General features: G+C 40.8%; 3 protein-coding genes across 6 annotated transcripts; 2 read left to right on the forward strand and 1 right to left on the reverse strand.

Annotated features, from left to right (window-relative positions):
• The first annotated feature begins 2237 nt into the window (after positions 1–2237).
• On the forward strand, positions 2238–9375 carry LOC119483960 (RCC1 and BTB domain-containing protein 1-like). 3 transcript variants are annotated; one of them, XM_037762488.1, is made up of 14 exons: positions 2248–2359; positions 2444–2465; positions 3826–4126; positions 4421–4571; positions 4760–4926; positions 5322–5480; positions 5562–5669; positions 5749–5891; positions 6093–6156; positions 6844–6970; positions 7074–7200; positions 7283–7434; positions 7514–7644; positions 7734–7874. In XM_037762488.1, exons 2-14 carry the CDS (start codon positions 2449–2451, stop codon positions 7872–7874), a joined length of 1788 nt encoding a protein of 595 aa, XP_037618416.1. In that variant the 5' UTR covers positions 2248–2359; positions 2444–2448. The 3 variants fall into 3 exon arrangements, with proteins under 3 accessions (XP_037618417.1, XP_037618416.1, XP_037618415.1); XM_037762489.1 differs by lacking the exon at positions 2444–2465 and having other exon boundaries at positions 2238–2359; XM_037762487.1 differs by lacking the exons at positions 2248–2359; positions 2444–2465 and having other exon boundaries at positions 2977–4126; positions 7734–9375.
• Positions 9376–10251: 876 nt separating this feature from the next.
• Positions 10252–14879, forward strand: cdadc1 (cytidine and dCMP deaminase domain containing 1). The gene is made up of 12 exons (XM_037762490.1): positions 10252–10372; positions 10544–10676; positions 11560–11693; positions 11781–11958; positions 12037–12334; positions 12420–12626; positions 12706–12830; positions 13132–13181; positions 13408–13577; positions 13682–13871; positions 13944–13992; positions 14070–14879. Exons 2-12 carry the CDS (start codon positions 10574–10576, stop codon positions 14168–14170), a joined length of 1605 nt encoding a protein of 534 aa, XP_037618418.1. The 5' UTR covers positions 10252–10372; positions 10544–10573; the 3' UTR covers positions 14171–14879.
• Positions 14880–15345: 466 nt separating this feature from the next.
• cab39l (calcium binding protein 39-like) lies at positions 15346–24997 on the reverse strand. 2 transcript variants are annotated; one of them, XM_037762492.1, is made up of 10 exons: positions 24764–24997; positions 21660–21700; positions 18866–18994; positions 18538–18702; positions 18331–18449; positions 18078–18246; positions 17933–17992; positions 17385–17450; positions 17154–17297; positions 15346–17043 (listed from the first exon to the last, which is right to left on the reverse strand). In XM_037762492.1, the coding sequence occupies exons 3-10, from the start codon at positions 18965–18967 to the stop codon at positions 16864–16866; spliced, it is 1005 nt and encodes a 334-aa protein (XP_037618420.1). In that variant the 5' UTR covers positions 18968–18994; positions 21660–21700; positions 24764–24997; the 3' UTR covers positions 15346–16863. The 2 variants fall into 2 exon arrangements, with proteins under 2 accessions (XP_037618420.1, XP_037618419.1); XM_037762491.1 differs by lacking the exon at positions 21660–21700 and having other exon boundaries at positions 24764–24996.
• Positions 24998–25672: the final 675 nt, after the last annotated feature.

Below are 25672 nucleotides of genomic sequence, written 5' to 3' on the forward strand. Positions count from 1 at the left end.
TATTTAATTATTTGTTTATTTATTACTCCTACCCAGGGAATAAATTAGCACCTGCCACCTGCCAGATGCAGAGTAAATATTGGCTGTGTGCAGGTAAAAATTTCAGGTCACCTGCCACCATGGCAGGTTTATATTAAGAAATATTATTTTTAAAAAGCAACTCTAAAGCCTAAATTAAATATAGTCATGGATTAAGATTACATGAAGTATTCCAAAATTCTACGGTCTGGTACCACTGACTCAGTGTTTACAATTTTAAGCGTTCTACCTAGATTTCAGAAGTGGCAGACAAAAAAATTGAGTGGCCAGTAGAAATGTTCAGTGACCTGCCACAGAAAAAAGGTTAATTTCAGATCCTGCTCCTACCAATACTCCTACCAGCCTTGTCCACCAAAAGACAGACAGCACTTGTCTCTGAGTGGCATATTTGCAGACTGAATGCTTGGGGAGCATGTAGGCTAGTGGACACCAGGCTATTGAGAAGTAGGTTAACACTAAGCCTGCTCATGTATTGATCTGTTGGCTTCAGCTCCCAGAGAAAAACACAATGGACTGCATCCAGGGAATATCATATAACTGCCCACTAAGCCACAGAAGAGACTCTTCTCAAGTGCTGCTGGACGAAAAAAAAAAAGTTGGAAAATATTATCCTGATTTGCAAGGCTTCATATTTGACCTGATCCACTGTGATATAAATCCTGTTTTATTAATGAAAAATACGCAAGACAAACCCCGGTAAACATATTCGGACTTCTTCAAAATCATTTAATAAAGTCCAATGTTTACAAATAGTCATAACATTATTATCTCAATCATGACAACTGAACTGACCCCATATTAAAACCCTAAAGGCTAATTTTCTGGCACTCTGTGGAGCATCCCATATAATGCAGCACATCCAAGCCGATGAGCCCAGATCTGTGTGGTAGGATTCCATCTGCTGGTTGTCAAGGAAAACTACAAGTACATGGGAAGGTTTTCCAATTCTTTACCTGCAGTTTCAAAACTTATAAACCATCAAAATGTGACTTTATTCTCGTAAAGTTATGACTATATTCTCGTAATATTACGACTGTTGTTCTTGTAAAGTTATGACTTTATTCTCAAAATATTACAACGTTTTTTCTCGTAAGATTATGACTTTATTCTCGTAAAGTTATGACTTTTTTCTCATAATATTATGACTTTATTCTGTAAATCTCATATTTTTTTCCCCTCAATGTGGCCCTAATACTCCATAATACATTTGAACTTTGGCCCTCACTGCATTAGACTTATATACTATATACTTAGACTATAAGCTGTGTTACCTTCATCTGTCTGCAGGACAGATAATAATGCACACAGTGCACTTTTATAGACTAAGCTACTGGAGTTACCCTGCACTATATTCAATTTGAACAGTCTCTTCTGCACTATAGTCACTTTTTTTAATAGTCCTGTATCTCAGCTGTTACTCTGCACTATATTCAGTTTTAACAGTTTTCTTCATCTCCTTGTATTTTTATATCTGGTATTTTTTTTTGTACTTTGCACTACTAACTTTTTTACTGCCTTTTTACTAACATGTTTTGCACTATGGAGCTGTGATGCTGGAAACTTGAATTTCCCTCGGGATCAATAAAGTTACTATCTATCTATCTATCTATCCACAGATAGATAGATAGATAGATCACAGTGATCAAATGTTTTGCGGCTCCAGACAGATTTTTTTCTTTGCCTAAAATGTCTCTTTTTTTTTTTTGAACTTAATTTTTATTGCAGTTACAGCAACTTATACAATCACAATAACATTCTATACCACTGTATTTTCATTTTGATAGCTGTCTCATAGTTTTAACACAAAATCTTACAGCTTAAAACAAGGGGGAGGGAGAGAACACAAAAAAAGACAATCCAAATAATTAAAATAAAGTAAAGTAAAATAAATAAATAAATAAATTTAAATAATGAGAACTGTGGTAAGGGGTCGGGGGTAAGGGAGGGGGGGGAGTGTGTTGTATGGGTGTGTGCTGTATGAATGCGTGCACGTGCCCAGAGAGGTGACCTGGGTCAGGAAGACAAAGACACAAGATCCAGGATATACAAGAACACTCAGATCACCGCACTAGTACAATCATGGCAGGGCTCCACCTTTAAAATGTCTCTTTTGATAATAAAGGTTGCTGACCCCTGGGTTAAGCTAATGGAGCACCTCTAGTATTAGCAGTTCCACCAATGACCGGAGGGGGCAGCAACACGCCCATATGTACTCTAATCTGCCGGAAAGAAAGCAGACGAAGAAGAGTCCGTACACAACAACAGTTTAGTCCAGCAGCTGTTCTGTTGAAGAGCTCACCGGGGAGTCGCTTTCAGTCCGGTAACTCAGACTCTCACTGCACATACTGTAGACGTGTGTAGCGATGTTGTAATTTAACATCTGTCTCTGTCTGTCTCTTCTCAGTTGTCATGGAGAGATGCTCTAGGTAGGAGAGGAAGGCGCTTAACTAGCTAGCTGCTCTTGTTTATCTCCTGCTTCAGCCTCAGTCAGCTTTGCTCTGCTGCCTTACTAAAGGGCTAAAATGACTTTACTTTACTTTTATATGACATAAAAGGGAACTGTTGAGTTAGATAACACAGTTTTTGCTCTCTGGTAATGATGTGTTTTGGCTAGATCCGATGGAGAGAAGGCGATGCTGCCAAACTCCACTCAATAATTGAGCAATTTAAGAGTGCTTGCCAGATCAGCTGGCATAATAACATATGACTCAATTGCTTTGCTTAATCTCTGTGAGCCACATTACTAGGCTGGTAATTATTTAAACACAACTAGTGTTTATTCCACCAAAACTGTACATATTCTGCCCATCACTTCCCATGTGGGCCCCACATGGGTGATGCTGGGGGTCCCTGGGTACCAAGTGGGTATCTTATCTGGGGCCCACTTGGATCAACTAAGTAGGTCTACCCAAGTGAGTTCTAGGTGGGTCACTAATGGGAATTTAGTGCATTGTCAACTCAAATGGTCGCCCACTTGGGTCAACTAAGTAGGTCCCACATGGGATCCCCATGTGGGCTACCTGTGTGGGTCCTAGTTGGGTCACTAACTGGGCAGTTAGTGCATGGGGCCAACATGGAAACTGTGCACTTACTGTACAACCCATATTTCAGGCCATGTAGTCCCCACATAGAACTTAAACCTGGGGCCGAGATGGGTTTTGGTTTACCAATATAACACCCATTGTAATCCTGCATGAAACCCACAAGGGCAATTGGCACGGGGCCATTATGGAACCCGCGGACAATCCCATATAGGGCCCATTTTTCAGCCCATTTACTACCCACATTCAAATGTTGTCTGGGTTTCTGAGTGTGCATTATTTGGTCTGCCATATAGAGTTATATATGACCCCTATTATCACTTATTCACAAGTGTCTTATGAAGTTGTTATGCATGCCGAATTGAAGGGCGGGTTTTGGTTAAGCAAAGCAATGAGTCATAGCTGCCGAACAAGATACTTAACGTTCGCTCTATGAGCAAGAATACATGCATTGACAGATTTTAGTGTTGGATTTGGCCTGAGGGCAGCCAAGTGTAGTGCTTTGACTGCATGCCATGCCCCATTTTCATGAGCTAGTTGTGGCTTAAACCAGGGATTCTCCATTTCTCTCAAAGTTTAATTCTCACACATGGCTTCAGAACCACTGACTTAATTTTTGCATGTAAATTCATCTGTCTGTGTATGTTTATATCTGTCCAATCTGTCTTCTACTGTTTTATGAAGCCCACACAGTTAATAGAAATGTGTTGTTTTTTATGTGTCTCTCATCTTCTCCTTCCTGTAGTGTCAGCAGGGATGGTTCTGCTCCTTGCTCCCCACCTTCTCCAGCATCACCTCCTCCTCATCCTCCTCCTCAAGTCCTCCCTTCTCCTTGTCACCCCCCTTCCATTCCTCCCTCCTCTTCCCCTCCAGCCCTGACTGCTCCTCCCCGACAAGGGCGGCCGTGTTGTGCGGGAGCCATGGTGGACGTCAGTAAGTGGCCCCTGTTCTCTCTGCTGAGCACTGAGGAGCTAGCCACAGTTCGACAGGCCTGTGTGTTTGGAACCTCCGCTAATGAAGCCATCTACGTCACACATGGCAATGAGGTGAGGCACCAGTATATCCTCAATAGTCTTCATTTATCTAAAGCTTATAAAATACCACCTCTGCTAGAAAACACTGCAGGAAACATTGTTTTCATTCTCCTTATGACTGGAATGTCAGCATCCCATTAAACCACTTATAACACCCCGTAAGCCAGCATGTTACATCAGTCTGTTGTTGTTCCTGCATATTTGTGTTTAGTTTGCGTCACACTGCATTCTCAGATTTCTCTCAGTACCTGTGTTCCAGGCAGTTTTTTATTTGTTCTACTATAACAGATGTTTATTATTTGCCAGGTCTTTGTGTTTGGGTTGAACAGCAGCAGCTGCCTCGGTACGGGAGACAATCTGAGCACCATTGTGCCAAAGAAACTGGACTTCCTGCGGGGGAAGAAGGTAGTCAGCCTGAGCTATGGAAGCGGGCCTCATGTCCTGTTGGCTACAGACGGTAGGCACCTAGAAATGAGTTGTGTTTGCTACTGATGCATACATTTCTCCAGTCACATTTCCACCAACCAATATGGCTTTAATAGTTAATGCACTGCTGTGAAAGCCAGTACAGTAAGTGCATCTTTGAGCTCGGTATCTGGAATTCACAACTCTTCCGATCTTCTTTGCGTTTATTATTTATCGCAGATGGACTGCTGTTTGCGTGGGGGCACAACGGCTACAGTCAGCTGGGGAACGGGACCACCAACCAGGGGCTGTCCCCGCTGCTGGTCACCGCCAACCCGCAGAACAAGAAAGTGAAAGAAGTGGCGTGCGGCTCGCATCACTCCATGGCCCTCACTCAGGACGGAGAGGTAGCTGTTGGCCATATAATTGAATTAAATAGAGAATAGTGTGACATTATGTTTACCATGAAGAACTGAGAGCATATTTACACATGCTAGTAAGTTTGTATTTCATGTTTAGCTTTAGTTGGTCACTTGAAAACCTTGACGCTGCCACCTCCTGCTCTGCTAGTGTCGGATTAAGCAGCTTATTTTTAACCCGAAGGTATTAAACCGAATTAGCCTATGTGTGTGTGTGGCAAGGTAGGAAAAGCTGTTAAATGTTACCAGCTCTACAGCATTTTTCACAGCCATGTGAAAACATTACAGAATTGTAAAAACAGAGAAATGTGCCTGTCCTCGTGCTACAGCTTTATTATTAAAAAGTGACTGTGTTGCATCCCCCCACCTCCCTGCCCCTCCAGGTCTTTGCGTGGGGTTATAACAACTGTGGCCAGATCGGCTCGGGCTCCACAGCCAACCAGCCGCACCCCAGGAAAGTCACCGGCTGCCTGCAGGGCAAGACGGCGGTCGCCATCACGTGTGGACAGACCTCCTCCATGGCGCTCATCGACAACGGAGAGGTGACGACACGCGAAGTCTTAATGATCCCCGCTGAGAAGTCTGAACTTCATACGATAAAGTTGTTTTCTGTGTGTGTTAAGGCTTACGGCTGGGGCTACAACGGTAACGGACAGCTGGGTATTGGGAACAATGGAAACCAGCTGACGCCGTGCCGCCTCACTGCGCTGCAAGGGCTGTGTATGCAACAGGTGAGACAACATTAACCTAATGTAATGCCGACTGGTGACGTCGTCTCCATGCATGACTCAAGTGTTCCCTTTTCTCCAGATCGTGTCCGGCTACAGCCACTGCTTGGCGCTAACAGATGAAGGGCTGCTGTATGCCTGGGGAGCAAACACCTACGGTCAGCTGGGGACCGGAAACAAGAGCAACCACCTCAGCCCCGTGCTGATCATGGCCGACAAAGAGAGGTAGGGGGGAGAACAGATCCCGTCCTGTTAAGACTTCCTGTTTCCTGTCCTCATTTCCTCCCTCTGTGCGTCCTCGTCTTAAGTAGCTGTCAAGTCGTCATAGAGTTTCTCCCTTTCATAAACAATGCTTTCAGACCAAATCCTGCCCCTTTCCTGACACAAAAAACATGCCAATTTGTTTACACATCTCTCATTTAACAGGATCGTAGAGGTCGCAGCATGCCATTCAACACATACTTCAGCAGCCAAGACCCAAAGCGGGCAGGTATATATACAAATAACCTTCTCTACAATGAATCTTTATCAATAATGTTCATGTAAAAAAATGAATATCTGCCTCATAAACAGTGGTAAATAGGTCATTTTCACTTGTGAAGGAACTGGCCTTCTACCTCCGAGAGGTCAAGGCCCAGTTACGTGCTGGTTAATCTTGTGTGACAAAGAGAATTTCCAAACAGACGGGTTAAAGCATAATAATACAATTTATTCCGAACACTTAATGTTGCATAAGTAAAATAAAAGAGTTTACAGATATCTGGATCCAACCTACATGTCCCTGACAACATACAGTGCATGGGTCAGTTCGTGAAGTCTGAACCCCGAGCTATCCCTGATCCAGCCTATTCATGGTTTACACAATATTAATATTCATGAGCTTATGGCACGTGATGTTTCTGCTGCATGTCTTCTTCTTGGTTATCTCTTTCTGACTCCTTCCTCCCTTTGGCCTTGAAAAAAGAACAGAGCATGCCATCCTCCCTGTCCTCGCAAACACTTCACACACAACAAATCCAACAATCAGGTTATTGTAGGTCATTGTAAGCACTTTTGTACATAATAAATCCAACACTTGTCGCAGTAGCAAAAGCACAGGTGTTACTAAAAACAGCGCCGGTTATTACTATTACTACTATATTAGTTCTAACTGCCAGTAACAGTGTCTCTCCTGCAGGTGTATATGTGGGGTCAGTGTCGGGGTCAATCCATCGTCATGCCACGCCTCACGCACTTCACCAACACCGACGACGTCTTCGCCTGCTTCGCCACGCCCTCCGTCATGTGGAGGCTCATGTCTATGGGTGAGAGAGAGAGAGAGAGAGAGAGAGAGAGAGAGAGGCGGTGTTAATCCTGACATTGTAAAACCTGTTTTTAAAACCGCTTGATTATTCCGCTTCGTTCCAGAGCACGACGACTTCCTGACGGTGGCGGAGGCTCTGAGGAAAGAGTTCGACAGCCCGGAAACGGCGGACCTTAAATTCAGCGTCGACGGCAAGTGCATTCACGTCCACAAAGCGGTGCTGAAGATCAGGTGTGTCCGTGTGCATATTAAGACATAGATATATACGATACCCAGGCTTATACACAGTGTAGATAATGATGTTTTGTGTTAGGTGTGAACACTTCCGCTCCATGTTTCGCTCCCAGTGGACGGAAGACCAGCAGGAGGTGATCGAGATCGGCCAGTTCTCTTACCCCGTCTACAGATCCTTCCTGCAGTTTCTCTACACCGACACCGTCGACCTTCCACCTGAGGACGCCATCGGTTAGCACGCATATTCTATGTTTTCTCATTTATATGGTTTCTAATTGGTTCTAATTATACCTGTATGTGTTGGCTGCAGGCCTGCTGGACCTGGCCACCTCTTACTGTGAAAACCGCCTGAAACGTCTGTGTCAGCACATCATCAAGAGAGGGATCACTGTGGAAAACGCCTTCACACTGCTGTCCGCCGCCATACGATACGACGCAGAGGTACACTATATAAGTCAATTCAGTCTTTTCTGTTCTGTTACATTTTGTCTATTCTAATCCCATCTCATCATATTTGTCTTTTTTTCTAGGACCTGGAAGTGTTCTGTTTTCGGTTTTGCGTGAACCACCTGACTCAGGTGACTCAGACCGGAGCCTTCTGGCAGGTGGACGGAGCGATGCTCAAGGAGTTCATCAGCAGAGCCAGCCGCTGCGGAGCCTTCAAGAACTGACTCGTACAATTTCTAAACTAATATTACGACTAAGTATGCGTGGTAGTGCTCCAAAAAAACTTCAGGTCTGATCACATTCCTAAGAGAAAGCTTTTTTTGAGATGTTGATTTGCATATTTACAGAGGCACATACGCAGCATCGTTCACATGATGGACTTGAATTTAAGCTGCGTTAATCGACGGACCTGAAGTCAGCACTTTGGCCAGTTCCTGTGGAGTCATGGCGCAATTTTTCCGTCACACTGCATTGTATTCTTCACATGTATACTTGAATTTTTGCGGCCAGTGCTTCCACGTTCTGACATGTCTTCCTTTACTTCTGGGAAAGTTAACATGGGAGAACAAAAACTTCAGAGTCCGTGTCTCTGTTAGGGAGCTGAAAGAGACGTTTAGTTAAAAGAGCTTTGATAACTGACTTACATTGGCCAGGAGTACCACTGTATTGAAACACATCTTTGAGTTACATTCTGCTTTCCATTAATGTAAATCTTGAAGCTATTGAGTTGATCAAGAGAAGCTAGACCCCATTTAGAGGCGTCAACATACACAGATGATCCAGATCCTACTGTGGGGTTGTTATTATGTACATTTTGGAAGTTCAAAACCATTGTGGGATGTATAATAATTTCCTTTTTATACTGTTTTCTTTTGTATGTTTATTCTGCCTGACTTACGCTCTACGGCACTTTTTAAGACACTTCAAGTTCAGTAAAGCAGTAGTTTAAAACGCTGTGGAAAGGAAGACATATGTTGCATTAGTTACATTACTAGCAGATTTTTAACTTCCTTTCCAAGTGTAAACGTTGTAAAATGTATCTAAGGCAGATGGTATGTTGCAGACGCTTTATATTCCATTTTCCATTTTCAACAAGCTGATCTGAGGTGACTGTTTTAATCTGTTTGCTAATGTTATTGGGGCAAAGAAGCAAACAGAAACGCAACAAACTCAGTAAGACCATAATGATTCCTTAATAGTTCCTTGGTAATTTATCACACTTCTTGCAGGGTTTTTTTCTGCAGATATGGTGAAAATGCACATGACACTGCAGGTTAAAGCAATATGAACCAATGCTTTGTAGAAATAAGTTAAAGGTATTGTTTATATTCTGCTGCTTATGATGACCAAAAACTGCCTGCAGGTCCTAGTTTTTACTTTGTGTTGCGTCATTGGGAGTTGTAGGAAAAATAGATGGAGTAATCACAGTGTTATTGGCTCATGGCCAGCTGACTGGTCCGTTCAGTTTCTATTTCCTCTGTTTGGTTTCTGTTTCTTGATGCACTCAGATGCTTGAAAGAACCATTTCAATTTGGTGTGAACACACCGGTAAGTAGGATCTCTTGTTTATTATTGAAGCACAGTTTCATTCAGGTTATAGGTCACAGTTATTTAAAGCTTTAGTGGAATGAGGAGCAGGTTTACAGTCTTGTTTTATATTTAAAGCAAACTGACAAAAATAAGATTGTTTTGCTTACTTTATTAAAAAGTATGTTTTTCAACGTGCTTTGTTAATCTTTTATTTTACATAGGAGAAGTTTATAAAACTGCTGGTAATTCGGTTTAAATTCGACTTAAAGCACAATGGTTTACTTTGAGGTGATCAGCATTGCAATACTGGGATTTGTATGACTTTTTTTTTTCTGCTGTTACATAACTGACATGTTTTTATATATATATATATATATATATATGTATATATATATAGTTATGGAATGTTTCTGTGAAGAAATAAATAACTCAAAACTGTTTTTTGTTTATATATATTTCCCATTTTGCACCAATTCATTCTTATTGTGAATATATTCCTTAGCATATAGAATAGACTTCAGACACTATTAATATCTTCTTTCTTATCAGTTGAATTACTCTTATTTAATTTTGTGTTTCATACTAAAGCAGCTATTCATGGGGTAATAAAAGCAGCAGTTATATGATGATATAAGATAGTAGTGTGCTGTGTCTGTATGTGTGTGTGTAGATATGTGTACAGTATATGTGTTTAAGAGTAGATATATGTCATATATGACCATCTAGCCTCATTCAATGCCAAACACACACATCATCCACATCACACACACACACACACACACATTCTTCAACCTGCTTTTATCCCCTTGTGTTGTTTTTTTGTTTTGCTTTGTTTTTGTACTTTATTTGTCTTTCTCTGTATAATATATTTTGTTTTTTATATATATATATATATATATATATATATATATATATATGTCCCTTCACGTGTCTTCACTTGTTTTGTAATCACTTTAAAACACATTAAACATGTTTTAAATAGATAGTACTGTGCTGCCACCTAGTGGAACAAATGTGAACTTATATGATACTCGTAGCCACGCCCTCTTTATGACGTCAGATGCTATTACTTGTTATTACTTGTCAAGCAACCGGCTGCTAGCTGCGATATAACCGGATAAAACAGAGATATAAGGCTAAAAACCTCCTTTAAGGATGTATATAATATCCTAAACCGGTCAAACGTAACGTGAAGTAAGCGTGAGTATAGCTGTGTTGCGTTTTTTTATGCGTTTTGTATCAAAGTGTGAGTTTGTTTTCCTGAGGCTTTTATTTTGAAAAGCAGCGGCCGGATATAGTGTTCATCTGTCACGCCTGACTGTAAACCAGGTTAATATTGAACTCGTGTTCTTGCTAGTAGGACGAGAAATTATTTTACTAGCTGGAGGACTGAATGGAAGGAAGCCAGATGAGGAACCGAGCCGATCCAGGCCAGATCATGCCAGGCCAAGAAGATATGAGAGACAGCAGCACCCAGACTGACAGCAGACTGCAAGGTGAGACAGAGAGAGACAGAGGTGGTGTTGTGATTGTGTAACTACGCAGGTTTCTGTTCTGTCAAGCCATAAAACAGCTGATCTAACATAACACAGCAGCTAGGTCTTTTCTATGAATGTTTATGATGAGCTGTATGATCATCCTGAATTAACTGTATATGTGTATTAGCTCCACGTGTGTCATTCTAGTCCAGCTGATTGGGCCCAATGTTTATATAGTACTTTATTAATGGGTAATGCATTATAGATTGTATTAAGAAGTCAACCTAAAGAAGTACTTAAGTAGTAATACTACACTGTAAGAAATACTCTGTTACAAGTAAAAGTCATGCATTAAAAATTGTACTCAAATAAAAAGCACAAAGGTATATACTTAAAGTACCAGAATAACATATATTATATTATTATATTATAATTATTGAAGCATTAATGTGTTCATCACTTTAATGTTGCAGCTGGTAAAGGTGGAGCCACTTTTTGAACTACTTTATATACTGCTATGTAGCTCAATCTACAATAATACATCATAGTTTGATTTTTATTTTGTATTAATACGTTTAAATATTGTGTATAAGTAACTTGTAACTAAAGCTGACAAATAAATGTAGTGGAGTAAAAAGTACAATATTTACATTATACGTACATACATATATTACAAGTATGGAGTGGAATAAAGTGAAAATACTCAAATAAAGTACCTCAAAATTGTGCTTAAGTACAGTGCTTGAGTAGATGTACTTAGTTACATTCCAACCCCTCCTATCCGTCACATACTTGACATTCTACGTTCTCACACGAGCCGGTGTAATTACATCTTTGCAAGGCGGCACTTTGACAGCAAAGCGTGTCCAAGATGTTTTTTATCCTGTCACCTCTCTTCCAGGTCATGGCCCCAGGCTGTCGAAGGTAAACCTGTTTACCTTGTTGAGTTTGTGGATGGAGCTGTTCCCACAGGAGCAAGAAGAAGAAGAAGAAGAAGAAGAAGAAGATGAAGAAGAAGAAGATGCCCACAGTGAGGTTGGTGCACACAGATAGACAATATAGAATGAAATACACAAAGTTATTCCAGTTCATCTACTAGTAGAGTAATGAAATGTGTTCCAGATCCGCGGGATGGGTCTGGTGGTGGTGCGGGACAGTAAGGTGATGGGACTCCACTGTTCAGGACCTGAGCTCCACGCAGGGCAGGCGGCCATCATCCAACACGGCGCCTCCCTGGCTGACTGTCAGTTGTACTTCTCTAGGAGACCCTGCGCCACCTGCCTCAAGATGATCATCAACGGTGAGGAGATGCTACTAGATCAGTAGACACATACAAAGATGTTGAGAGATTAAAAAAGCTTGATGCTGTTTTCTCCAGCTGGAGTCAGTCAGATCTCCTTCTGGCCCGGAGACCCCGAGGTCAGCATGCTGAGGTCCGCCTCCGCGAACCGTTCAACCTCCAACAGTCCACCTGACGGCATCTCGGAGGAGGCCGCGCTGGACGCCGTGGCGACTGAGAAGCTCAAGTCCAACAGCCGTCCTCACATCTGCGTGCTGCTGCAGCCGCTCGCGCCCGGCCTGGCGCAGTTTGTCGACGAGACGTCCAGAGAGTGTGATTTCATGGAGAGGATGACGGAAGACGAGCCGAGGCTGGACACAGAGGAGCTCTTCAACGGGTACCAAACTCTACCTACTTACCTTTTGCATTTCAGTGGTAAAAAGTGTTGCATATAAATAGGAGAAACTCGTCCTGTTTCTCAGACAGCGGACGAAACACCTGAAGGATTTCTCCGGGCAGCTCCTGGTCAGGACGTCTGGGCAGCACCGAGACATTCTGACCCACATGGGTCTGGAGAACTTCTGCATGGAGCCGTACTTCTCCAACCTGAGAAACAACATGAGGGAGCTGGTGGAGGTTCTGGCCGCGGTGGCTGCCGGCGTGCCGCAGCACAAGTACGGCTTCTACAGGTCAGAAACACTCACAGACACTCATGCGTTCTGCCATCCATCCACAGCTGGTGTTGATTGTGTTGTTCTTGTGACCCAGAGAGCAGTATTCAACACCCGAGTCATCTCTAGCCAAGTCCTCGCTGCCTCCACATCATGAGGGACTGTCCCAAGAAGTGGCTCGCCATTGCATCATCCAGGCCAGGCTGCTGGCTTATAGAACAGGTCTGATTGTTTCTTTCTGTTTGTCTAGAGGCGGCACACGTATCCTGTTTCAGGTCAGGCTGAACAAAAAGAGGTTCAAACACTATAAGCTGCAACCATTCAGCTAAAAATGCACACTAGCTAAGTTCCCCATGAGATTTCTGTTCCTCTTAAGTCTTTAAAGCGTCGAGGCAACAGATGCGTGCCTGTAGGACATTTTTCCTGAATGACAGCCTTAAATGTCACAATCATTTTGAAACAGCGTTCCTGTCAGTCCTGTCAACCAGCTTCTTTACATGCAAATCTGTCATTTTCATTCCAGAGGACCCCAAAGTGGGCGTGGGTGCCGTCATCTGGGCCAAGGGAGCGTCGGTGAGCTCACCTTTCTTCCCTTTTGCTTTAATTTCATCCCAGGTGCATTGTGACATTGTTTCTGTAGAATCAGCCTGGCATATATTTCCAAAATGTTGAACTAATCCATGAGTTATGAGTCCATTAATCAGTACATTAAGGTGTGCCAGTGAGTTGTATGAATGACTTATACCATTATTATTCATGTTATTAATTATTCAGTATTTGATCTGCTGTTTTGTCCCAGGCTGGCAGTGATGGGACGGGGTGTCTGTACCTGGTGGGTTGTGGGTATAACGCCTACCCAGCAGGCTCGCAGTACGCTGAATACCCCCAGATGGACAACAAACAGCAGGACCGGCAGAGACGCAAATACAGATACATCATCCACGCAGAGCAGAACGCCCTCACCTTCAGGTCAGAACAGCCGCGTACACACACAGGATCAAGATGATGATGCTCCACTCCTCCTCCTCCTCCTCCTCTTCTAAACATTTTTCCTCCTGGTGCTTTTTTTTAAGGACGCGACACATCAAACCGGACGAGCCCACCATGATGTTTGTGACCAAATGTCCGTGCGACGAGTGCGTCCCTCTGATCAGAGGAGCCGGCATCACGCACATCTACACCACCGACCAGGACCGGGGCAAGGACAAGGGGGACATCTCCTACCTGAGGTTCAGCAGCCTGAAGAACGTCAGCAAGTTCGTAGTGAGTACACGAAGAGACGAGCTGTTTGGTTTTTAGACAGGAGGAGAATGTGACGTGTTTCTGTCTTCACAGTGGCAGAGGAGCCCTTCAGTTCGCGCTGCGTCCTCTCCTCACCGCGCCAGTAAGTCCCACCTTGTGATACTACACAAATGTGCATTCATTGTCTCGTACTGTAACGGCGGTGTCTTTCTGCTCCAGATGGACACGTCGGGAAACACAGCAGGCAGGCCGAGCAGGAGAGCCACAGCAGCAAGAAGCTGTGCGCCAACAGATCCGACGACTCGCCGACCGTCAGCTGAGCGCCAGACACAGACAGACGGACGGATATACCAAAAACTACACAATCATGTTTTTAGCCCTCGTGCTGCAGATTTGATATTTTATGGCTGCACCGACACAGCAGGAACTGTGAGAAATCAAATCTGTGGCGCACATAATTGTATTCATATTTTGCTCTTTTATGAAGAACTGGGATCATTGGTCAGCCTGGAATGTAAACAGCTGGAAACCATACAACGCGCTTACCTCTATGGGGAAACCACCAAGAAGGATGGACGGATGGATGGATGGGATATAGGGATACCACAAAAATAATAAATTTCAAATAGTTAAATATGCTGTGATATGTGGATTGTCATTTTATTGTTTTTATATAAGTGGTGAATAGTTGATTTAAACAGTGTAATGGTTTGATATAAAGACATCCATACTGTATGTATGTATGTATGCACAGGATGTGGATTTTTACTCAAAAGGGTGTTGCTGTGAGAATCTTTTACTTCTGATTATATTACAAATATATTAATGCACAAAGCAGCTTTAAGAAAGAAGGAACTCTTTTACAGCCAGGTTTCATTTCCTGCATGAGAACCTGTTCTACTTCATTGTGTGTCATACCTTCTTTTTTTATGTTGGTACAATAACAAGCCATTCAAATGTTTCTGTAACCGAGGTCCTAATCAGAGAGAAATGCACACTAAAATGAAAATAAAGGTGTTATTAAGAAGAGATTTCTTTGCTCACCGCCTGTCTTTCAGCAACAAATGATGCACACACACACACAGAGCATGCATTCCCATCCTTTTATTTGTGGTGAATGTGGTACAATAGCATCAATAAGGTGTCTGCTTTCAGAGAGAGAGAGAGAGAGAGGACACTGGGAGGATAATGAGGAGTTCTGCCGGGACCAAAGTTGCTTATTGTTTCAGTTGTCTGATGTAAAGCTGGTCGGTCTACTTTAGCATGTTATATTCTGATACAGTATGATATGTCACAGCTTAGAGCATCCAAAAAAGCTTCTTATTTGAACCCAGAAGACAAAACATGGAGAACTATTTTATCTTTTACGCCAGATGAAAAGAAAAAGCAGAATGACAATTCACAGGTTTACGACTGTTACTGTCACCCAACTGTACTCCACTACTGCCTTTCTTTCTGTTTAGATTCATTATGTTTAAGTAAATATTAGTCTCTAAATTTACTGTTTAAAGTGTCCTAATTAAAGAGATTTTTTTTTTTAAACATGTGGGAGCTTAAAGTAGCCTAATGATGCACATCGAATATCGACTGGGAAATATATTCAGACATTTGCTGACATAAAATGTCATTTATAAGAACTGGAAATCAGATTTTTTTCTCCATTTCTAAGCCAAATATAAAACCAACAGCACTTTAAAAGTATCACTTTTTATGTGGATTTTTCACAGTTAAAACTTTGGCCTCACTCTGCGACAAGTTCCCAGATGAGTTTTTTTAGCCGAAGTGGTTCGTAATCAGCGCTGCTTCGGCGTCAAACTCTACGTGAAACCGTAACCCTGGTCTGTGCACAATCAGCTCCTTGACAAGCGTTAACTCAAATATAGTGAGTTAAGAGGTTCACTGCTTAATCACAACAAATATGTTCTATCCAGAGCATATTTTCATTAACAGAATAATTAAGCTCCCTCCTAGAAAGATACAGGAAATACAAAAAGGAAAGAAGGGAAAAACACACCAAACCCAAAAAGGCACCTCTGAAACCTCTGAACCTGTTTCTAAACACCAACGTCAGAGCAACAAAAAAAACACCATTTACAGCACAGAGAGAAACCTCCTGTTAATGTTCTCACTCACTTCAGGTGTACGAACCAGAAAACTGTACATGACAAGAAATGAAACTATATATAAAACCCTCAAGCAGTGTGAAAACAGTGGAAATCATATTATCATACAGAAAGTGCCACCAGCAAAGAGAACCAGTGATCAAAATGATTGTACCGAGAGCAGCCCCAATGTCAATTAAGAAGGCCCTTCATTTAAAAGACGGATAATATTCCGACAGTTGCTAGTTTAGTTGGCGATTCTTGTTGTAAAACCAGTTCTTAAAACACCAATTCTCAGTCTTACTAGTGCCACATGTTTGTGATCTTGGAGAGACAAATCAGCCTTTATGTATCGTTTAGTCAGCCTGCTAATATCTGTTAATATATATGATGTTTTTTCAGTTTTAGAGGGAGAAAACTTGAGCAATCATTGGTTTTGGCAAGTACAATGAAAAAGAGACGCTTGGCTAACTTTTAGTAATTTTTGACACGTTGACCCAGGTTTAAAAAAAAAAAAAAAAAAAGCAGAAATTCTTCATATTTTTTTAAATTCGCAGCTACTTCATTTAAACAGTAAGAAATTAAGTCGTGTGCAGCGACTAAATAGACAGCTTTTTTTTTAACCGCTGGTTCTCCCAACAGAGCAAATCAGCCGCCTCCAACACCATGAGTTGTGGCACTACATGCTACAGATGAACAAAAACAAAAATCATGAGAACAATTTACAAAATAAAGATCAGTGATTGAGAACTACTGTTGAACAACTTTTTGAATGAACCGACAAAGAGAAAAAAAAAAGACAAGAAACCGTCTTTGAAATAGAATAACCGATATTGTTAATGTGTTTTTTTTTCTACTGGATGTCTTCCTATCGATAAAAAGTCGAGGGCGGTTGGGAGGGTTTTGCTCCTCTAGGAGGCCGGCTTCTTCAGTTCCCTGATCTGTTTGATTAGGTAGGTCTTCTCGTCGTTGAACTGCTCGTCTTCTGTGCGATCCGTCTGGAAGTTGCTCAGGAAGTCGATTAGTTTGGTCTGGTTCTTGAGCAGGATGTCGAGGATGGGCTGCGTCTTGTTGGGGTTCGCTACGAAAACCTGAGGACATTTATTACACACAACATCTGTACATACTGTGTCTGGGTAGACTTCGCTAATTCTAATTGGATCCATATTTTCTATATATATATATATCTATATTTTTGTACCTTGAAGACGTGGAAGGCCTCAAACTGGATGTTGGGGCTCGTGTCTCGGAGTAGATTCATCATCAGCTTGAGATTCTCCGGCTTGCTGATGTAGCACGTCATCACCGTGAAGTTGTGTCTGTCCAACAGCAGCTCGCCCAGGAGCTGGAGGAAACACAATCGATATATTAAGAGAGTGTTTCTTTTATGATTCAAATACTCTGCAAATCAATGTATGAGTCAGACTCAGACCTTTATGGACTGCCTCTTGGTGACGTAGTTCTCAGAGTGCAGCAGCTTCTCGTAGTCTGCAAACACCTGCAGTTACATAACAAACACATATTATTATACATTATTAACAGTCTGGTGGGTTGTTATTATTATTATTAACAGATGGCCACTGAAAGAGACCAAACCGACTTGTGATGTTTACATTCATGTCTGTCCAAAATGTCATCACCTCATCACATTTCTGTGAAATAATAATAATATAATTGGCACATGAATTCTTGAGTTATGGCCAAAAAACATGTTTTGTGAGGTCACAGTGACCACCAAATTCTAATCAGTACATCCTGGAGTCCAAGTGGACTGATACCTGATCTGGTTATGTGTCTGTTTCCTCTCTTTGGGGTCTTTAGAGCAGTGTTTATGCTTCCCAAATAGTGCTGAGCGGCTGATGAGGTGTGACCTCTGTGGGATGCTGGTGCAAATTAGAGACTAAAAGGTTCCACTGGGTCAAAATCTAACATGTGTGGTAGCTATTACATCCATCCTGTTTTTCCAGACTAATCACTCACAGCGTCGTAGTTCTCCCCGAGGTATTCAGCCACGAGCACTTTGTGTCTCGTCAGGAGATCCTGTGAAGAAAGACGGAAACACACGTTGTAAAAAATCAAGTCTAGTTTTATTGTACGGGGCTGGAATGGGAAGACCCGAGGTTACCTTGAAGGTGGCGAAGGCGTCAGAGGCGATGTCGAAGGTGGACATCTCCACGTAGGTGAAGAATCTGTGGAAGTGATCCGACTTGAGGACTATCCTGGCGAGCGGCTCGTGGCGGATGCACTCCCTCAGCATGATCCCGCAAGTCAGCGCTACCTGCGGCGTCTCGTACCTTCGCGCACAGAGAGTTTGTGTCACCTCTTTGGGGAGCCGTTTGACTGTGAGCGGTTATGTACTGAGTGCGTGTGTGTCTCACCCTTTCAGCAGTATAAAGAGGACCTCTTGGTGGGAACAGAAATACTCCACAGTGGGGCACCTCGTACCGATCTGCCTCCTCAGGATGTTGTTGAAGATCTGACTCACATCCTTCTTCCCCTGGAAACACACATTAAACAGCATGTCATCCATCGCTCCTTCTTTCTTTTGCGTTTCTTTTTCCCCCTCCATAACTGTCTCTTCTCACCTCAAAGTCGATGACCTGCAGGTTTTCTACCAGCGATATCAGCAGCCCGCTGTTGTACAGCTCCTGGGCCAGCTGGGCCACCATCTCCGTGTGAGGCTCCTTGTCGTTGCTGCCGTACAGAATCTCCTTCATGGACACCAAACACTTGGACACCTCCTCAGACGCCTGGAGAACAGAGAGACGGGGGAGAGTGTGAAGTGTCTTGACAGTGAAGTGTCAGGAGATGACAGGGCCAGGCTGTTCCGCGGTTCAATTTCACAAAGCGCTGTCACCCCTCGGGGCCCCCGTGGACACCCAGACATCCACACACACAGAAAACACACTCTACCTTGTCCGTCTTCTTGTCCTGTTTCACCAGGATGGCCATGTTGTCCCTAAGCGTCCTGACGGTGTCCGCCGGACTCTTGTGGGATTTACCAAACAGCGGCATGATGGACACACACACTCGCCTTGGGACCTGGGGAACAACACACACACATGCAGGGCACATGATGAGCTGGATGCAACCGCGACACTGTGGAGTCAGTTCTGTAGTCGGATCATGACGGACTAAAATCAGAGAAACTTGGCCGTGTGTGAACAACATCTGCTTCATAACATTTCTGTGACATTTAGGAGCTCGCCAGCTTCTCTAGGAGACATAATACGGGATGAGAATCCAACAAACACAGAGTTTTTCAGGCTGATTTTTATCAGGATGACACAAATTTGTGGGCAAGATATGTACTAATAGTGTTTGATTTCAACAGTGTTCGATTTTGAGGCAGAAACTTGATACTACACTTGTAAAAACATGCTTCATTCCATCTCTAACATCTAGTTTAAATGCTTTTTAGAGCTGATGAGTCAGGACTAAACACATCTCTGTGAAGTTATGGAGCGTGTTATCCAGACTTTCATAATATATCGGAGTCGGTTGTATTTTGCCCTGGTGCTGTCTGAATGTCACGGGCTGTTTGGCTATCAACAGTTTAGACAGAAGGTGCCAGTAAGATGGAGGTTAATACAGCGCTCTGCTGCAGCCACACCACATACTGATGCGCCGAGCATCACTCGGGACTTTCAGCATGGGTGAGCCTAAGCTCTGTTAATGTTAGTGATATACAGCGGCTTAAGAAAGTCTTCAGGGCCCCTTCACATACGGATATTAAAAGTCAAAATCTGTCATTTACATATGAGAGTTGGGTTCTTGGTCACCTCCCTAACCGAGGCTCCTCTTGCCTGGTTACTCAATTTAATCTGGCGGTTCTAAACTTCTTCCGTTTCACAACGATCGAGGCTCGTGGGAACACTCAAAGCTTCAGAAATGATTTAATACCCTTGTTCTGCCACAGTTTTATCATGGAAGTATACAGAGCGTTCCTTGGTGAATTGTTGGACCTTACTGTATTCAATTACAGTATGTACTGTATTCAGTTCAATTCCTGCCGGACTCTGTCAAGTTCTAGACACACACTTTTGTAAATAAGAGATTTTGATTCAGTTTTTGATTTTTAATAAATCAGCAAAAATTTCTAAAAACATGTTCTCACTTTGTCATTACGGATTATTGAGTGTAGACTGATGGGCAAAAATGGTGATTTTATCCATTTCAAATTAAATATACAACACAATAAAGTGTGCAAAAAAAGTGAATACTATTCATGCGAGACAAACATTGCAGAAAATGCAATTCCACTGTTGCACAGGGAGAGAATTTGAGCATTTAAAAAGGCAGCTTCGCAATCCAGGCAGAGAACTTGTGACCGCTAATCCTCATCTGGGAATGTAAAAGGGCATCGCCCTCCCTCTTAACCCCGACTCCCACCTCAGCATCCACCTCTGCTTCCATTCCTCCTCTCCGTTCACTCCATGTTTCAAGCATCCACTTCTACTGTACACACACACACTTAACCAAGTCACACCTGAAGTTGTACACAAGCTCTCTGGTTACACACACGCTTCCTAAAAGCCTGAATAACAAGGGTATAAACTAGGGATCCACGAAGGCACAGCAGCTGATAGACAGGTGTTTTTAAACATGGCTACATCAACTTTTCTCCATTATAAAAGTCACATTATATGACATAAGGCCCAACAGTTAATATCAACTTGAGGTTTCCAGAAAGAAGGTCCTTCAATGCCAGCACAAACAAGAAAACAGCTGTCTGCTTTTATTCCGACACGGAGGCAATGGCATCGGTCTGAGAGGGCAGACTGCTGATTCACGTTTGACAAATGAAATCACATGAAACATCATTTCAGTCGCCGTCAGAACAACTTGAACTCAAGGAGACAAATGCTAAAAACAGAAATAGTGCCTTCAATACGATGCATTCATGTGCAATAATTCACTTTATCATCATATTACGTCACGGCCTTCAGCCCAGTCAATATTTGTCGAAGGATAAGCGGGCAATGAGGAAGTGGTGATCAAAAGGAGGGAACTCCCCTGTTTTCTAATCCAATCATATTAAACTAAACTACTGTTGGTGCTGCAACTAAATGTTTCTGATATTAATAAATACCTAAAGGGTCCATTTAATCATCTAATAACACGTCTTGGAGTCCTGGAGAGCTTAAGCTCCAGGTTACTGTGAAGCCTTCATTTTCACTTGGAGCCTGCTTAAGACTGACTAAATGTTAAGTAATGGAATTAATCTGGTGCCCGCTGGGCTTCAACGCACACAGCTGCTCTGTTTAAGTCTAACAGAGAAAACATTGCCCCGTATACTAATATTCAATAACAATACCAATCTGATTATAAAGAATAATTACACTCTTAGGCATATTTAGGTGCAAACAATTATCACCAACATTTAAAGCAGTAAATAATAAGATTTTTATTTATATCTTGCTTTGTTTTTGTTTTGTGTTAATCAGATTTTTTTAAAAACAATATATTTCTGTCAGTGCAAGATAATAATCATGTATTATTAGATATTATTAATAATAAATAAACAAGTACATAAATTAATTAATTAATTAACAAGTTCATGAATTAATTAATTAATTAATAAACAAGTACATAAATTCATTAATTAATAAATAAACAAGTAAATTAATGAATTAATAAATAAACAAAGTACATAAATAAATAAATATATTAATATATTAATGAATTAATACTGTATTATTATTGCCTCTCTCTTTCCTCTCTGTAAAGCTGCTACTTCCTGTTGGTCTACAAGAAAAATTGGATTTGGCTAATGAGGGCAAATGTAATGTACATGTGTCAAAATAACAAACTGTTCTCCGTCTTCAAGTAGTAAAATAAAATAAAATTAAAATAAAATCAGAATTTGACTTATTATTTATTTTACAATTCATAGCTACAAATCGAGGGCTACAATTAATGATTATTTTAATTACCGACTCATTGTTTTGTCCATAAAAATGTCAGAAAATGGTGATAATTGCCCATTATAATGACCTAAAGCCAAAAGTAACGCCTTCAAATTGCTTGTTTTTTCTGCTTGAAACCCAATGATACTCAGACTGTCACATAAGACAGAGAAAACACAAAAATTAATGTTTTTTTACCTGAAAAATAACTTAAACGGCTATTAAAATAGTAGATTAGATTAATCCACTGATTGTTATCAATCATCAAATAGCACAGGTGCCTTGTGCAGCATCAGATTACAATAGTTCATGGTGATGACTTGATCAAAGTCATTCCTGTGAAGCAGGATAGTTAGCCGTCACACCTACATGTCAGTCTGCCAGCACTAGCAGAGAGTACAATGTGGACATTTCACGGCTCGTGTTCAAATCAGGTTTCACATCGGCCTGCAGAGAGACTGGTTTTAGATTATACAAATCTACGTGATAATATTCTGCTTCAATCTCTAAATATCAAGTGAAAGAGTCTAATTCATAATCACTTTGTATAGCTTTTGTTTGTCTCCTTTGAAGCCCTTTTTAAATCATTCAGGAATGCAAATCTGTGTCATTAAGTCTTGCGGGCGTTCAACAGAGTGATGAATGTACCACCTTTCAGAAGAAGAAAGGTGGCGGCTTTTAATTTGACAGCATTTCCTCTCCATTGTTTAGGAATGCAGAGGCAGCCATTCATGATATGACTGGAATTCAAGTATTCAAGGAGGAGCAAGGAGGAGATTTAACCCTCAAACATGCAGCTTCAATGAAACAAAGTTAAATTAAATAGAAAAAGAGTTGCAACATTTTGGTCATGACCTACAGATTGTATTTGGACGTTTTAAGAGCCTCGAATCGAATCAAATTCAAAACCTTTCAGGACTTTTGAAGGTTTGAAAACACCCTGGTTTGCTCCAAATTCTATCTTGTATGATTAGTTTCGCTCTCTCTCTGCTCCAGAGCCAAGCAGCTCCCAGAGAGAGAGAAAGGAGGATCTCAGTGTTTGAACTACATCACAGCCCCGTCTCGAACTACAAAAGAGGCGTTCTCTCTTTGCAGACGTCCACGGGGAGATTGTCCTCTCCGAGGCAACCTGGGAGGAACGCTCCCTGAAAAGGACAAACATCAGCTAAAGTCCATTCCTGAGATTGATAATGATGTGGGGGAAAAGGGAGTAGCCATCACCTGCTGCACGCCCACCTGCTTTGATAAACAGTATCAGTCCAGGTCTGTCAGTCTGTGTAAGCCTGCTGTCGAAGGACCTGAATGTCCACTGTCTGCTACCATATACAGCTGCTTCATCAGATATAGTTCTGTACAGAGTCAGTAAGGGTTAATAGACAGGCCTGAAAGCCTACTGGATCTGATTCTCATCTGTCTATATGTTAATCACCGCATGTGGAGTAAGCCAGAGTTTTAGGTAGTTGTGCTTTAAAAATAAAAAGCAGAGCAGATTTAGAACATCTTAAACATTTACTGACCAACATTTCAAAATAAAACTAATGGATCAATGGACAACTCACAATATACTGTATATGAAATATCAACTCACTCCAGAACTCATTTGTTCTTCTCCAAAACATCACAGCTCTCCGCTGATAATAATATAAGTGTTCAAGCCACTTCTGAAATCTATGTAGAACATTTTAGAATTGTAAACACTAGGACTGTGTATTAGCAATAATCTGGCGATACGATACGTATCATGATACAGAGGTTACGATTCAATATATCGCAACATATTGCCTAAATCTAATTTAGGAAAATGGTCATAGTATAAAAAACACACCGCCACATGCATGAAATCTGAGCAAAAACATTTTTTTTAAACTTTTTTATGGAATCAGAATAGTAAGATCTGCATTTGCATTTCTCTTTGCAAGTAAACTATTAATTAGAATTAAATACAGGGAGAATCGATACAGTATCACTAAACATAATACTCCATATTTTTTATATTTTCTTACTTTTCTTGTAAACACTGAGTCAGCGGTAACAGACAGTAGAAATATGGATCATGTAATCTTAATCACTGACTATTTTTAATTTAGGAATTGCTTTTGAATAATAATATTTTAATATAAGGAAAACCTGTCTGCTATGGTGGCAGGTGATCTGAAAGCTTTACCTGCCACAGCCAGCATTTACCATGGATTTGGCAGGTGGCAGGTGCTAATTTCATTCCCTGGTTACTACCATACAGAATAACAACAATGCCAACAGGGATGCAACTATTAGTTATATTCAATTTTGATTAAACTGTCAGTTATTGCTTCCAATTAATCATGAAAGACGCCCTTGTAATAGTTCCAGCACTAGATCATTTTATTTATTTTATTTTATTTATTTATTTAATTTATTTATTGTCAATACTGTATATACTTCTTTTTATTTAACTTGTTAATATTTTGTTTAGCTCTTTTTTTTTACTGTGTTAGCTGATGCATCTTGTTTTTTTTGCACTATCCCCTTTGCTGCTGTACACTGCACATTATTACTTACTTAATTACTGACTAATAAAGGAATATCTTATCTCTTATCTTATCTTATCTTATCTCTTATTGTGAAATACTGGACAGGAAGCTGCGTCGTTTGTCATTCCAGTTGGCATGACGCTGGTTCGTCTAAAGTAACATAGCAAGGAGGACAAAACACCTAAATATCTCACTGTATTCAAGCTGCTGAAGAATTAAACACCCCATGAACAGCATAGTTTAGAGGAATAGGCTGTTATAAAGCAGAGGACAGTGAATAACACACATTAAGGCCTCATAAACAGTCCCAGACAGTGATTTAACCAGACTACACCCTCTCCTCTCTCTGTCGCCTCTAGGCAACCCAGCTGACGGTTAGACGTGATACTCACCGTGGAGGAGATGTTCGGGTTAGAGGTGTCTTTAAATGTCTTTAAATGTCTCTAAATGTCTTCTCCGCTTCTGTCCCGCTTCACAGCAGCAGCCGAGCCTCCCAGGGCTGTTTGTCAGCAGCAAAGTCAGCTAGAAATGTGTCTGATAGTGTTTAAAATGTGAGGAATCTGTTAAGAAGACAGTGCGGTATTTCCATCTGGTCGCTCTCACAGTCCGCCGTGAAGCTAGCCGGAACTAGAGGAGCAACTTCCGGTGTGCACCTTCATAAAGAAAAAACATGTCCTGTTTAAATTAAAACGTTAACTATAAAATACACTATAAAATAAACTATAAAAATATACTATAAAATATACTATAAAATTAAAATTATTTACCTTAAAACGTTAACTATAAAATATACTATAAAATATACTATAAAATATACTATAAAATTAAAATTATTTACCTTAAAACGTTAACTATAAAATATACTATAAAATATACTATAAAATAAACTATAAAACATACTATAAAATGAAATATAAAATATACTATTAAATATACTATAAAATATACTATAAAATAAACTATAAAATATACTATAAAATAAACTATAAAACATACTATAAAATGAAATATAAAATATACTATTAAATATACTATAAAATATACTATAAAATAAACTATAAAATAAACTATAAAATAAACTATAAAATATACTATAAAATAAACTATAAAATATACTATAAAATATACTATAAAATATACTATAAAATATAGTATAACATATACTATAAAATATACTATAAAAAAACGTTAAAATTAAAATGATTTACCTTAAAACGTTAACTATAAAATATACTATAAAATATACTTTAAAATATACTATAAAATAAACTATAAAACATACTATAAAATGAAATATAAAA

Source organism: Sebastes umbrosus, chromosome 24 (genome assembly GCF_015220745.1).
Source record: "Sebastes umbrosus isolate fSebUmb1 chromosome 24, fSebUmb1.pri, whole genome shotgun sequence".
NCBI classification, from domain to species: Eukaryota; Metazoa; Chordata; class Actinopteri; order Perciformes; family Sebastidae; genus Sebastes; species Sebastes umbrosus.